Here is a 13,085-nt window from a genome sequence, read left to right as displayed (position 1 = left end):
TTATTTTAATACTGACTTGGATTCCAGTTATTGTCAACTAAGAGAACTATTCAGTCCCAGCCCCTCATGGGGGGCAGCAGTACAAATAATGTTTATTACACAGGCAAGTGTGAATTAAATAACGCAACTGGCTCTAAAGTATGAAAATAAGGATGCAATTTCCTATGGGAGGGTCTCTTATCCCCCTTAAAAACCAGGAAATACTCATTTGTAATACAGAAATGCAGTTATCAAGTTTTCCATTCATAATCATATAGTTAATTAGACAGTAAACAAAATGATTTGCATTTGTTTCAATAACTTTATTGCTCCGCATCACATCCATGCAGTCAAATACAGTATCCACATTTGTAGGCTTAACATAACGGCAACAAAATTAGACCCTTTTTTTAACAAACCAATTTGTTGTTATGAACAAAAATTATCCTTGGCCATAAGAAAATGTCAAACCTGAAAAGATAAGGGATTTTAAAAACCCTTTATGCAAGATGAAACATTTGCACATAATGCTCTTTTTTGCAACTTGAGAAAATAAGTTGAACTGAAATGCACATTGTGAAGGGAAACCAATACTGTACACTTGTAAACATTCATGTGTACATTAACATACAGTATTACTTAAGTATACACGTTGTACACTGTTGAGTAGTCTGTTCAAACAGGCTGAAATGCAAGGATTTGATAAGGCCTTCTCCACTTGATGTTGAATGGACTGTAGACTGCACTGCAATGTCCCACACAACTATCTTCAACTAGTGTAGTGGCGGCTTGAATTAAAGCCAGCTTGGTTGTAGTTCTGGCCACCATGTTGAAAATACTGTTCAAACTGCCCTCCTTGGTTAAAACTGTGGCCTCTCCCTCCCCAACCTCCTCGGCCTCCTCTTCCCCTGCCTCCTCTATTGCCGCCTCTCTCTTGGTGCCAGTTTCCATTCTGGTGGTAATTGTCATTATAGCCTGAATGGTGGCTGGACTCCTGGGGGCCTCCTTGATGGTTCCCGCCTCCTCTGTAAGCCCCTCTCGTGCCACCTCCCCCCTGATGAGCCCCCGAATCGTGATACTGACCCTTGTATCCTCCCCTCCCTCCTCCACCTCCTTCCCCCCAACCTCCTTGCACCCTTCCACCTCTGCCTCCTCCCCTGCTGCTGCCCCGTTCCCCTCCACCCCTCTCGTAACCCCCCCGATTGCCTTGGGAATAATGATCATAGCTGCCCCTGCTACCACCGTGCCCACCGCCACCATAGTGTCCACCACCCTGGGGGGCATCCTGCCGCTTTTGCCACGAAGGCATTTCTGGAGGGGGAGGCTCAATTTCACAGGGACGACCTCCTCTGTCTGGCACTCGTCCCATTAAAACCTGGGGGGGGGGGGGGAGAAAAATAACAACATGAAATTGCATTTCCAACAATGACTCTGGATATTTTCTCCCAACATGGTGCACAAAAACGTTCAATATATTTTTGCAGCAGAGGGAAAAATGGAAACTGCCTAAAAAATGTTGTTCCCCCCCCCCCTAAATTCCATACATTAGTATGACAATTTGTGCCAAAGACTTCTTGAGGAAAAAAAGGCAATTCGCTTTCTAATGGTTCATTTTTTTTAACTAACTCACCTTATTAATGGCACAAGCTGTCTTTTCTCTCAACTTGCCACTGCTTGTGCGTGTGATTTTGGAGAAATCCTGTCGGGCTGCAAGGAGGTGTGCAACTGACATTTTGCTTTTGGTACCAAGAGCAGAACGTAGAGGCTGATAAACTTTGGCCAAATTCCCAGCTTGCGTCTGTCATGGAAAAGAAAAAAATCTTGCTATCATATGAGGAAAATGATAGTCTGATTTTGCTCCATTTCAAGGGTATTGCATACCTTTGCTCTTTCTGACCAACCAAAAGACTGTACGGTCACATCCAGACGTTTCAACAACATCTTCCGTCTCACTTCATACTCATTTACAAGTGCTTGATTGATGGCTTCAATTTTTTCCTGACGAAGAAAACAAGTTTAACACCACCTCTACTATACACTATTCCTCCCTTTTAAAAAGCAAGCCCTATTTTTTGTGTAATTACCATGTGCACAGGACCAAAAGGTTTCTTCAACAAAGGATCTCCTATGTGATTTGGTGGTACTCGACTCATGGCTTCTTTTAACTATCACACAAGACACATAAAAACATGGTGTCATTTAGTCCTTGTATAGTTGGATAGGAGGCCAATAAGTGATTTTTTTTCTTTACAGCCATCAGTTAGCAATTAATAAATCTATGCATACTCTTTTTTTCACCAACAGACCTTCTTCTCAATGCCACTGAAGAACTGGAACATTGCAATGTTGGCTGGAGGCTTGGACATGCCAAGTGCCAAGCAGATACCCTTTAGTTCTTGGAAGGGAGGGCTACCAGTCTCCTGTGCCTTCTTCTGAGGTGTATTTATCAAGATCATCCTTGAAGCCTCCAGCTCAGACACCAGAAAAGCTAAGGTAAAAAATGCATTTGGTTATTATTTCATCATTTTATCATTTCGTGTAGATTGAGAAATATGATAGGAAAGTCGTACAGAGCAGCAGTAGACAGTCATTCTTGTTGAGAAGTCTTCGGTTAACATCCCCACTTGTGAGGACAGCGTAAGGGCAAGCGACCTCTGACAACAAACCACTCATCTCCAGCTGAAAGCTCTCTGCTTCACTTGGACCTGTAGAAGGAACAAGAAATTAAAACAGTATTTATACATTTACAACCACTTGTACAGGACTGTCTGTATGATTTATATTCAACCACATTGAGGGTCATTTAATTTGGCTTTACATGAATTGTGAAGATTCAAACAAAAGCAATCACAAGTGTGGCAAGGGAGAAACATGTGAGATCTTACAGCTTGTGGCATGGACATTCTCCTCCAATATGGTGTAAAGTCTGAGCTCTGACACAATCCAAGCACAGAGCTTTGTAAACTCTGGTGAGGCGGCTCCACCATTAACAGCTGCCTCCAGAGCCCCGTCTTCCAACAGTGGGCCTTGATACCTTCAATCACATGCTTGGCATTAATAATCAATTCAAACCCTTTATTTTAAATTAATGACATCGTGCATAGTCGAATTGAGAGTGCCGTAGCAAAGACATAATTTACTAATATTGACCCCAGCACACTATAATGACGGCGATGATGGGGTTAAACCAAGAAAAGGTGGAGCAGAGACACTGACTTAGAGCACTTTCGTTTGACGAGAAACAAGAGTGATAGATGTAATGGTCGACTTCCACGAATAGAAGTTTGCGACGTTAAAACTACCATGAATTAACTCTAGTTTACGATGACTGTCAAATGGACTTTAGCCGAAACACCGGGTCAGCTGTTTAGCTGCAGCCCACCACGTCACAGTGCTAAATGGACACATGCATGGCTAAGAATGGCAATTCCCGTTATACATTACATTATAAAATGATTTGCTTATTTTTTCAATTCACTTACCCCAAGTCTTCAAGAGCGACGAAAATATCATTTTCCATTGTAATAATTATTGCGTACACTCTAAATTTCAATATTAAACGCACTGATGTGGCCCAGTTGCGAATGACAGCGTTTGCGTTCTTCTTCGTCGGAATTATTGCGGGTCAGCAAGATGACGAAAGGACGAACGGCCGCCATCTAGTGAATGAAATGTTCTTATACTCTTAAAAATGTACAAATGTTTGGAAAAGACAATATAATTAGGTCCCAACAATATTGCAAATACCCACATTCAAATACTCCTATTCCTTCATCTTCAATTTCAACATTAGCATTTAAATCATTGTCATTTATGAAAAACACATTCAATCATTTAAAATTTGAATCGTTTTTAACATGAAAGCAGGTTGTAGTAATTGCAGTCATTTTGAAATGAAATTAGCATAATTTACTGTATAAATCACACAATCCACCTACTATTACAAATAAACACAAAAACCCTCCTATCCTGTAGGTAGCGATGCAGTGATTTGCGTTTACATTTATAAGTAGAAGAAGAGTCTGTTGTTGCCTCCTTGTGCTTAACTCCTTCACAAATGCGCAATTAATAGACTTGTAAACTTAATATGTTTGGCGTTTGAACCGAGTATTCTTTTATCTCACTACTTGATCAAAATACAATAATGTTCCGATCCAACCAAAATCCGCGAAATCGGCCATCTTTTCGTGGATCGTCCTTTCACGAGACACCGTTGAATGTACGACCCCCTTATGTACCGCCGTCTCCTAAAGATTTGCCTCCTGGACCCTTTTCAGAATCAACGCCTCCGGAAAACCAATTTCTACAAAAGCCTGCAGAACCAAGTTTTCCGAATGTACGTACACACAATGATCTCGCTATCTTAGCATAGCCTAGTTTAGCATAACATGGGAGCCAACGCAAAGTGTCAATGCTTGTGAAAGTGTCTACTCTAGTCCTTTTTTTTATCATGCCATCTTATTCAAAGAAATTCGTTTTACATGACTAAACTCTGAATGAAACTGCAATCATACATGAAATGTGGATTGAAATCTATGTGCGGACTTTGACTTGAATATAGAAGGATCGTACCATATAAAAGCTGGTTCCACTTTCCCAAGCTAAGAACTACCACGTGGAGTGCTTAAGGATTGTATATATGTTAACAAAAATGCAATCAAAGCTACTTTATCATTATAAAATCAGCTCCTACCTATGTTTATTTAAATCATCAAAGGACCTACTTCCGTGTAATTAGCACATTTGAAGATGTACTGTACAAGTAACTTTTCAAGAAAGAACTCCTTAGTCCACAGTCTCCATTTCGCTCAAATTGTCAATATTCTTTTTAAGCAAAAAGGATGCATCTTGTGCATTTAGTCATCACTCTGTGTGATTTTTTTTTTTGTGAAGCTTTGTGCTTAGAAATGGTCATTAAAATGTAGGAATACACTTCACAGGATGTCATCAGTTATGTGTATTACTGCATATAAAATGATATTTTGAGGTGGTTTATCAGGAGCAAATATAGCTCCCAATTTAAATAATTGCAATTGATACATTATTTCAAACCATTTTACATCAGTAAAGTAGCCTATATATCCTGGATGATGTTTTTTTTTAATAATGTGATTTTATTTCAGTCAATGGCACATCTGGTCACTGACATCTTGTAATATTTTACCTTGTTTTTTATGGCCAGGTGAAGACTCCTACTGTATGTCAAAAGATGGTAAGTTGATGGATTTGTAAGATTGGCACTTTTTTGTTTCTGTTCAATTTTTTTTTATACGCCATACTTTGTCACCATTACGCCATGCAAAGTACTACTAACTTAATTTCTGAATACCCTCAGCCCCAATGCAGCTTTTCCATTGACCGTAGTACATTGATGACTGTGGGAGGTCAGCAGGTTACCTCTCAGGCACCACCATCACAACCTCCGGCCTCCCAGTGGAATTCCACGCCTGTCCAACATGAAACACCAGACAACAGGTAAGAGGTTGTAATGTCAAAATTTGAAAACTAAAATCTTGATTCCATGTGTTAATCGAAAACTTTTCTTTTACTGTGGCAGTGCTGGAGAGGAGTTTGTGAAATGTATCACTCCAAATAAACCTTTCCCAGAATATCTTCGTGGCAACATGGCCTACAACCTGGCAGATGCCTTAAAGTCAGCCAGTGTCCTGAAAGAGGCTATCAAATCAGATTATGCTTTCCAGAAGTCTTTGACCAGGAGCAAAAGTAAGAGCGAAAGTCCTGACCTTAGCCGCGGAAGATCTCGAACCAAAAGCTGCAAGCGAAGTCGAAGCCGAAGCCGAGGAAGGAGCAAAAGCCGTGTTCGTGCAAAAAGTCGAGCAAGAAGCAAAAGTAGGGCACGCAGTCGAAGCCCAGCGAGGAAAAGACCCACACGGAGCAAAAGCAGACTGAGGCGGTCCTCTTCGAAAAGTAGCAGCAGCAGTACGGACAGTAGCTGTGGCGAAGAAAATATCGAGGAAAAAACCCTCAGCTACGTTGAAAAAAGACACTGTGGTAGTACTGTTCTTCTGGGCAGTCATTTATTAGAAGGACTTAAGATGGTCCTGAAGAACCAAGACACAGGAGACAGGGAGGTCACTATTGAGGTAGGTCGTCTCATTCATACATTTTATAGTTACATTTCTAATGTTAAATTATTATGTGTTTTGTGATGTTGGTACTTTATTTAGGGGATTTGTTTTGTACAATTTGCTTTATTTGTCGTGGTGGTTAGAATGGGTTAACTGAATTTCTGTTAGGTAGTTTCAACTGAGAAATTTGATTCCAGGTATTAGTTTTATATCAGTTATTAGTGTAGGAATGGGATAAATTAGCAGCTGTATTTAAATGTACAAATGCTGCATATACAAATGATCAAATGAGATTTTTCTGATTGTTAATAAATAATGAACTTTTGTCGCTCCAGGACTCTAACAAAATCAAAAAATGTGTCCCAAACAAGCAGAAACGTGACACTTCAGACACAATGATGACTTCAAAAACTCTGGAAAATGACATACTCCTGCCTCATGATAGAGTGGGCAGTGACTTCTCTTGGCTTCAGCCCTCAAAGTCGGAGCTTTCAAAAGCTGATCAGTTTGACGATGAAGAACTCTTCTTATATGGAGATGAAAAAGTCTCAAAAGAACAACTCTCCGGTGGAACATCAACAACACGCGGGACTGGAGACTCCATCAAACCCAAGTGTAAAGAAATATGGGGTCTCTGATTTGGGGAGGCAGCAAAATAATCATAAGACTAATATCTGGCCCTTCAACCTCAGGTCAATTCTCTATTACTGTGGAAAACAATGAGTGTGAGAAGATCAAGCAGATTTTGAACAGTTTGGGGAAATCAAATAAGAGCGAGAGAAGCCAACAGGCTCCTCCTGACTCACCTCCTCGTTCTAAAGCAGCTTACGTGGATTTGGTAACATCGAAGGCCCCTAATGTGCGGCATGCTTTGGAATCTCTACAATCTCTCATCAAAGGTAAGTATAGACCATTTAATTTCAAGTTTTATTTATTGCATGGATTTAATGATTTACCTTGTTTACATGTACAGCACACAAGAACAGTGTTAAATTGTTAAAACATCAATTTGATGATCAAGGTTTGGTTGTTGATATTTTTTTAGTACCATTTGCCAAGCATAAGGTGCTATCTGATATGGTTTTTCTAATTGCTTTTGTTCATCAACAATCCATTTTTTTTAGCAACCAAGGAGAAGCGGGAAAAAAAGGATGCAGTTAGTACATCGCAGGCTTCCTCTGATAAATACAAGGTAAGGTATTTCTCAGATAGTGTTTGAAACATATTTCTGTCTCAACATGAAACAAAAAGCTGCAAAATATATTTGTCACCTGTAAAATTAATGAATGGGGAAACCTTTTTACAGTTTTATGATTTTCACTCCTTTATATGAACTTCATCTTTAAACAAAGTTAAATGACAACAGAGAACGTATTTGGTTTAATTGTCCAAATGTCCATTGTGGATTAGATTAATATGGAATGATTTTTAAAAAATAATTTAAAAAGGTGCATATTGAATTATTAAATCTTGATAACATTTTTCTTTTTATTTATTTTGTTTTGATGGTTAAATTGTCATTTCTATCCCGTAGTCGGATGATGAAAGTGAACGAAAAAAAATAAAACAAGCAAAAATCGCTCAAACAGAACTTTTGATGAAAGAAGTGGGGGAACTTCTCACAGAGGAAGGTAGTATTTTCTTAATGATATTATTACCTAAATTGTTACATTATTCCATAGATTCAGGCACTCACTATTTCCCTGTTGTCCTTTTTTTCAGGGTTAGGTTTTCTTGTACCTGTGATCGGATTTTACTGCCACAAATGTGAGGAGTTCATTGAAGATTTAAATTCTGCTGAAAAACATGCAGCCATTCACACACATCAAAAAGCCAAGATTGCCAATGTAAGTACTTTGCAATATACATGTAACTTTTAATATATGAGATTTATATACCATAGCCTGAAAAAATACTATATTAAAGACAACTCAACATAATATTTTGTTAACCATATGATAGTTCTATGTGTGACTTTTCTCTAATTTTCCAAAAAACAAGCTTTTCAACATTAATGTATTTCTTTTGCCTTTTTTAAATGATGTATAGCACTTTTTAAAAGTCTAAAGAAATGTGTTCGCTTTAATGGAATCCATTTGAAGAGTTTAATATGTGTACATAATTGTCTCTTTTTTCATCTTTAGCAGAAAGCACTGGTGGATAAACATAAAGAAGAGATTAAAGGGCAGGCTTGCTCTAGCGCCACCAAACATCCCACATTGTTAGAGGAAAGAGACCATGGCGGCCACAGTTATTTAGATAGAGGAGACCACAAGAAACAAGTACATCCTTACATTAGGAGACAAGAAGTGGATCATAGAATTAAACAAGAGGTTGATCGTGTTAACAGGCCTGGGCAAGAGCGTACTTTTTTCAAGGACACTATGCTGATCACTGTTTCACAAGTTGTTGAACCTCCAAATGTTAAGGAAGAGAGAAATCAAGTTTTGGATGATAAAATTCATGCCAGAGTAAAAGAGGAAGCAGTACTCAGTGGAAAACGTAAAGATAGCAAGGAATATGAAGAGGAACAAAGTAGTGACGAAGGCAGCATCGGCAAAGAAAAGGCCTCCAATGGAAAGTCACGCAAAAAGAAAAAGGAGAAGAAAAAAGAAAAGAAAAGGGAGAAAAAGGAAAAGAAGAAGAAAAAAGATGCCAAGTGAACATGTCTTTATATGTTCAGACCAAATTTATTGTCCCACTGCAACGTTGCATTCTATAATGTACCAAAATTGTAAATTTTGTCTTCACTTTTAATTACGTCAACACTTTCCAACCTGTTTTGTTGTAGGTTTTGAACTACCGTGAAATAAATCATTGGACAAACTTTTTATTTTTATTGACTACTCATTTCAAAATGACTTCTCCTAAAATTGACACTTAAGAAAACACATTTTTAGAAAACTAATCAATGCTATACTAATAGTTTTTCTCTCCTAAATTAACTTCTTCAATTTAGATTCTAGCTACTCTAGTATTTCTAATAAGGCAATTTCAGAGAAAAAGAATAAATAACTTTGCCATCTTAGCTCAGATGTCCTTAGGGTATATGAAACTTTATATCTTAAACATTTCTGCTATGTTATTTCACCATGTTTTACTGTGTTATCTTTAAAGTTGTGTTGTTATCCTGCAAATGTCCTTTTATAAAAACACATGCTTCTCCTTTTCCCCACGTTGACCACATTTTGCTATTCTTTATTGTCAATTTAAAATTGTCTTCTCTTTCATAGATGCCATCATTGCACCCCTTTGGTCAAATCCCACCACTTCTGCATCCTACCCTTCCCATTACAGAATAAATGCTGACCAAAAGAACTGGATTTCTATTTCCACGCATCTATGGCCAGGTAAGTCTTGAGTTTATTTTCAAAGCGGCTTACATAAAGAAAGGTTTTAATTAGCAAGATGACTTATAAAAAATAATTAGTTTTGGCAATGCCTCTAACACTAGGTTTTTGAAAAGTATTTAAAAACTATTCAGAAGTTCACAGCATCTTGAGTTTAGTACGTTTATTCCAGAATGAGTGATGTATGACTCAAAAATCGTTGACGTATGTGATGTTCAAATAATTTATGAGTAAACCTTCCGTCATTTTTAGGACTTGAAAACCAGTGCTTAGTGTACTGAGTGATGAGCTAATATATACCAGCAGGTGGCGACATTGTAATGTTTACAGTCATTACCAGACTTGTAGAATACATATAAGTTGCAGGTTTTGTTTTATTTTTTTACACTAAAACTCTAACAGCATGAACCACATTTAAAGCAGAATAAAACCTTTTGTTAAATATGAATTCAATCACTAAAGGTGATGTTGTGCAATAGTAGAAAATCTGATGATTCAGACTAACATTCCCGTCACAATGCAAGTCACAACCTGTCCAAGAGTGTTGCAGAGAGTTTGTAGAGTGCAGGGTCCCTTTTGTATTGACGTTCATTTTGATCCCACTGTCATTTCTCCTACAAACTATAGTAAGCTTGCCTTGAAGACTTTAAAAAGCAACTAAAAAAGAACAAGTGTTTTTTGTTTCCCTTAAGAATAATTGCAGGATACAGACAGAAATGACCATTAACAAGCACTACTATTTATTTTCTTTATTTAAAAAAAAATCTTCCTTTTAGCTTCTTGTGCATTTTCTTTCAAGGAAGTTGCCAAACTGAGAACTCTGTGGCGGATGTGCTAACCACCTATGAACAATTGCTATTTGCAAAAATCCAAAAGCAAGATGCAGCTCTGCAAAGAAAGCATGACTCATACGCATGTATCTAATTTATGTCTCGATATCAAGTGAGCAATACGTAAAGTATCATTTCTTCTTCATTTCTTATTGGCTAGATGTTTGTGAAGAGAGTGCCAGCTTGGGCCAGAGTTCACCTGTGAGTTGTAGTGCGTAATCAGAACCTGATTTTATTATACCATACTTGCACAGTGTTTAAAACCAATGTGTTGTTTGTGTTGCTTTTGAAAGGGACTTTAGTTGCGTTCAATTTAGTAGCTTGGTTCGGTCGGCTGTCCTGTGCTTTGTTGTTGTGGATGCCTCTTTTATTTACACATCAATGAATGTAATTGCAAAATATAGACACACCTACTTTGCATGAGCAAAGACAAAAGAGCAGTAGCTAAACACACACTACTGGGACAAAAAGGGTTTAAGGTGCAGGGTGTGGTCTGCATACTTCTCAGTCTGACAGGCCTTACCTTCAGGCAATTTTCACCTTTACACTGATAAGAAGACACTTGGATTAAGACGGTGTGACATTCCTCATGTTTTGGCCAAATCTATTCATTCCTATATGAAAGAATACTGCATTAGAAGACACATTTTTAAAAGTAGAACCATTTTTCATTAGAATGTTGACTTTAGTCCATGCTTCTTTAAATATGGATATAGAGTAGAGTACTTGCTAGTTTTATTTGGTCGATTTTCCACAAAAAGGATAGGTTTTTTTAACCCAACCCTGAATTAATTAGGTGAATATTTCAGTCATAAAAGCATGTGGAAAAACAGTAATTATCAACAATCTGTGTAAATTAAAAAGAAATCTATTAAAAAAGATCTCAGCACACATGAACTGATTTTGTCATACTTTACACTATTACATTGCCAATAAGAGAAAGTCCAAACATAGTCTGCAGTAAACTTTTACTGAAAAAAAATTAGGTATTGAAATATGGGTCTCATTAAAATGTGTATTTTTCTCACAGTTAGTCATGACTGCATGAACTCCTGCATTTTCTAAATAGACTTCTGTTCTGCGAGCCAGTTTATCCTTCAGAGTAAACTCCAAAAATGAGATAAGCAGGATTTCGAATTGTCGTACTTGTATACTCATTGGCCAAAAAGCAGGAGGGGCGTGGGAATACCATTGGCTCCATACAAACAAACAAAAACTTTAATGCACTATAAGTGTATGTAAAACTTTCCTGAAGTCGGGAAGTTAGTTCTATAGTCTGAAAGGCAATGCTACTCTAAAGATTGTGTGGGAACTAAAAGCTTATGAGCTGCCTGATAATGGGCTTTTAACAGGAAGTTCAGTCTTACTGGTTGATGGTAGCACTTTTATGCTTGTCGTCAGCCTAAGACATAGAGAGATAAATAACACTCCTCCTCGTGTCCACCAGCAATGGGAGAGGGATGTAATGAGTGTCTACTTTCTGTTCTGCTAATGGACTTCTTCCCGCATCAGAATCGTCCAACCAATAGTGTGTGGAAATATGCTACTGCTTTAAAGAAAAATGGATTAAGTAGTCATTTATATAATATAGTATACTATTATATAGTACAATAAACCAAAAGCACTATCTTTGTAGGTTTTCGTACGTGTTGCCATGGAAATACACAATAGCTAGTAATCTTCAAATTTGACCTTCAGACAAAAACAGCAAAGATTGAGAGATGACTTGAGAAACAGTTGAACACTTTTGACCTGATTTTCTACTTAACATTATTTAAATGTGGATGAATTTTGATGCTTCATACAATCAAAACTCTCATATAAACGTATAAGTATTGATTTATCTTAAAATATAATGAAAGAAATATATAACATGGATTTTTTTGCGCATTAGTCCTTGTTTTATTTCGTTGTACATAGCATGACTTTGTAAATAACAGGGAAAATGACGTCATTCCTTTTAAAAGAAAAATATTTCCGGGTTCATGTTCTTCACCTACTAGTGGTTGAATAAAAAAAAAATTAACTTGGTAGTTAATAATTAACTACATGACCTATTGGGAGCTAGTAGATGTCTCTCACACTGGGGTTGTCTTGTTGCTAATAAAACTGAGTACCTTTTATCGGACTCAATAACTATGTTTTAAATATAGAAATGAATCAAAAGATATAACAATGACGACAACTTGCATAATTTCTATACAGTACCATACAAGTTAAATTGTACAATGGCACATTACAGCAAGCAAGGCGTCCTTGGAAAGAAAGTAAACATGAGGGTAGCCTGAATAATTTGAGAAATCATTTTGTAAAGACCACTTTGAGGGTTCAAGGAGCATATATATTTTCTATTTTTATGTATTATTATTATTATTATTATTATTATTTTACAGGCCGAGCTGTTTCTAATGCCCTATGCTCATAAAAATAATTTGCCATTTTTTTGGACTGTTTGCCACTTTGACTTGTTTGGGAACATCTTTTTCAATTCATTTACATTCTCCATTAATTAAGACGCTTCTGCATTTGGGTTTGTTATGCATTCCAACATGATAAGTGGAAGGACACACTGCTTGTTTTAGTGTGAGAGTAAGGAAGATAGAGGGAATATTATTGCGCTGCAAAATTCCACCAAGGATAAGAAATCAGGGTAGGATAAACTGCCCCTTGGTTGACACACAAAGACATTCGGCTGTTTTCTTTTCCAAGAATTGTCAAAAAAAGGGGATTTTTAGTTTAGTGTATATGTATATATTGTGCTCCCTGATGTTGTAGTGGTTCACACGCCTGACTTTGGTGCAGGATTTTACCGGAAATCAGCTGAGATAGGCTCCATA

At 37.4% G+C, this 13,085-nt stretch overlaps 2 protein-coding genes across 7 annotated transcripts; one reads left to right on the top strand and one right to left on the bottom strand.

The window, feature by feature from the left end:
• Positions 1-281: 281 nt before the first annotated feature.
• fam98a (family with sequence similarity 98 member A) lies at positions 282-4,662 on the bottom strand. Of its 2 annotated transcripts, XM_077729966.1 has the most exons (9): positions 3,981-4,461; positions 3,462-3,638; positions 2,865-3,013; positions 2,550-2,684; positions 2,286-2,467; positions 2,064-2,144; positions 1,861-1,977; positions 1,610-1,777; positions 282-1,354 (listed from the first exon to the last, which is right to left on the bottom strand). In XM_077729966.1, the coding sequence occupies exons 2-9, from the start codon at positions 3,497-3,499 to the stop codon at positions 749-751; spliced, it is 1,476 nt and encodes a 491-aa protein (XP_077586092.1). In that variant the 5' UTR covers positions 3,500-3,638; positions 3,981-4,461; the 3' UTR covers positions 282-748. The 2 variants fall into 2 exon arrangements, with proteins under 2 accessions (XP_077586092.1, XP_077586093.1); XM_077729967.1 differs by lacking the exons at positions 3,462-3,638; positions 3,981-4,461 and adding an exon at positions 4,552-4,662.
• On the top strand, positions 2,286-8,899 carry LOC144205543 (uncharacterized). 5 transcript variants are annotated; one of them, XM_077729965.1, is made up of 11 exons: positions 2,286-2,472; positions 4,257-4,315; positions 5,162-5,191; positions 5,315-5,454; positions 5,537-6,083; positions 6,404-6,683; positions 6,761-6,967; positions 7,193-7,260; positions 7,603-7,699; positions 7,791-7,915; positions 8,213-8,899. In XM_077729965.1, the coding sequence occupies exons 3-11, from the start codon at positions 5,189-5,191 to the stop codon at positions 8,729-8,731; spliced, it is 1,986 nt and encodes a 661-aa protein (XP_077586091.1). In that variant the 5' UTR covers positions 2,286-2,472; positions 4,257-4,315; positions 5,162-5,188; the 3' UTR covers positions 8,732-8,899. The 5 variants fall into 5 exon arrangements, with proteins under 5 accessions (XP_077586091.1, XP_077586090.1, XP_077586089.1 ...); XM_077729964.1 differs by lacking the exon at positions 2,286-2,472 and having other exon boundaries at positions 3,944-4,315; positions 6,443-6,683; XM_077729963.1 differs by lacking the exon at positions 2,286-2,472 and having other exon boundaries at positions 3,944-4,315; positions 6,440-6,683.
• The last annotated feature ends 4,186 nt before the right edge of the window (positions 8,900-13,085 follow it).

This window comes from Stigmatopora nigra, chromosome 12 (genome assembly GCF_051989575.1).
Source record: "Stigmatopora nigra isolate UIUO_SnigA chromosome 12, RoL_Snig_1.1, whole genome shotgun sequence".
NCBI lineage: Eukaryota > Metazoa > Chordata > Actinopteri > Syngnathiformes > Syngnathidae > Stigmatopora > Stigmatopora nigra.
The sequence above is the reverse complement of the archived record's forward strand: the minus strand, read 5'-3'. Positions and strand labels throughout refer to the sequence as shown.

Coding starts and splice junctions, on each gene's coding strand:
- fam98a (XM_077729966.1), bottom strand. CDS start 3,499: ATGGAAAATGATATTTTCGTCGCTCTTGAAGACTTGGG. Junction 1,978..2,063: donor CTTTTGGTCCTGTGCACATG/GTAATTACACAA, acceptor TTTCTTCGTCAG/GAAAAAATTGAAGCCATCAA. Junction 1,355..1,609: donor CAGCTTGTGCCATTAATAAG/GTGAGTTAGTTA, acceptor CCCCCCCCCCAG/GTTTTAATGGGACGAGTGCC.
- LOC144205543 (XM_077729961.1), top strand. CDS start 4,124: ATGTTCCGATCCAACCAAAATCCGCGAAATCGGCCATCTTTTCGTGGA. Junction 4,316..5,161: donor CAGAACCAAGTTTTCCGAAT/GTACGTACACAC, acceptor TTTTATGGCCAG/GTGAAGACTCCTACTGTATG. Junction 7,261..7,602: donor CTTCCTCTGATAAATACAAG/GTAAGGTATTTC, acceptor TCTATCCCGTAG/TCGGATGATGAAAGTGAACG.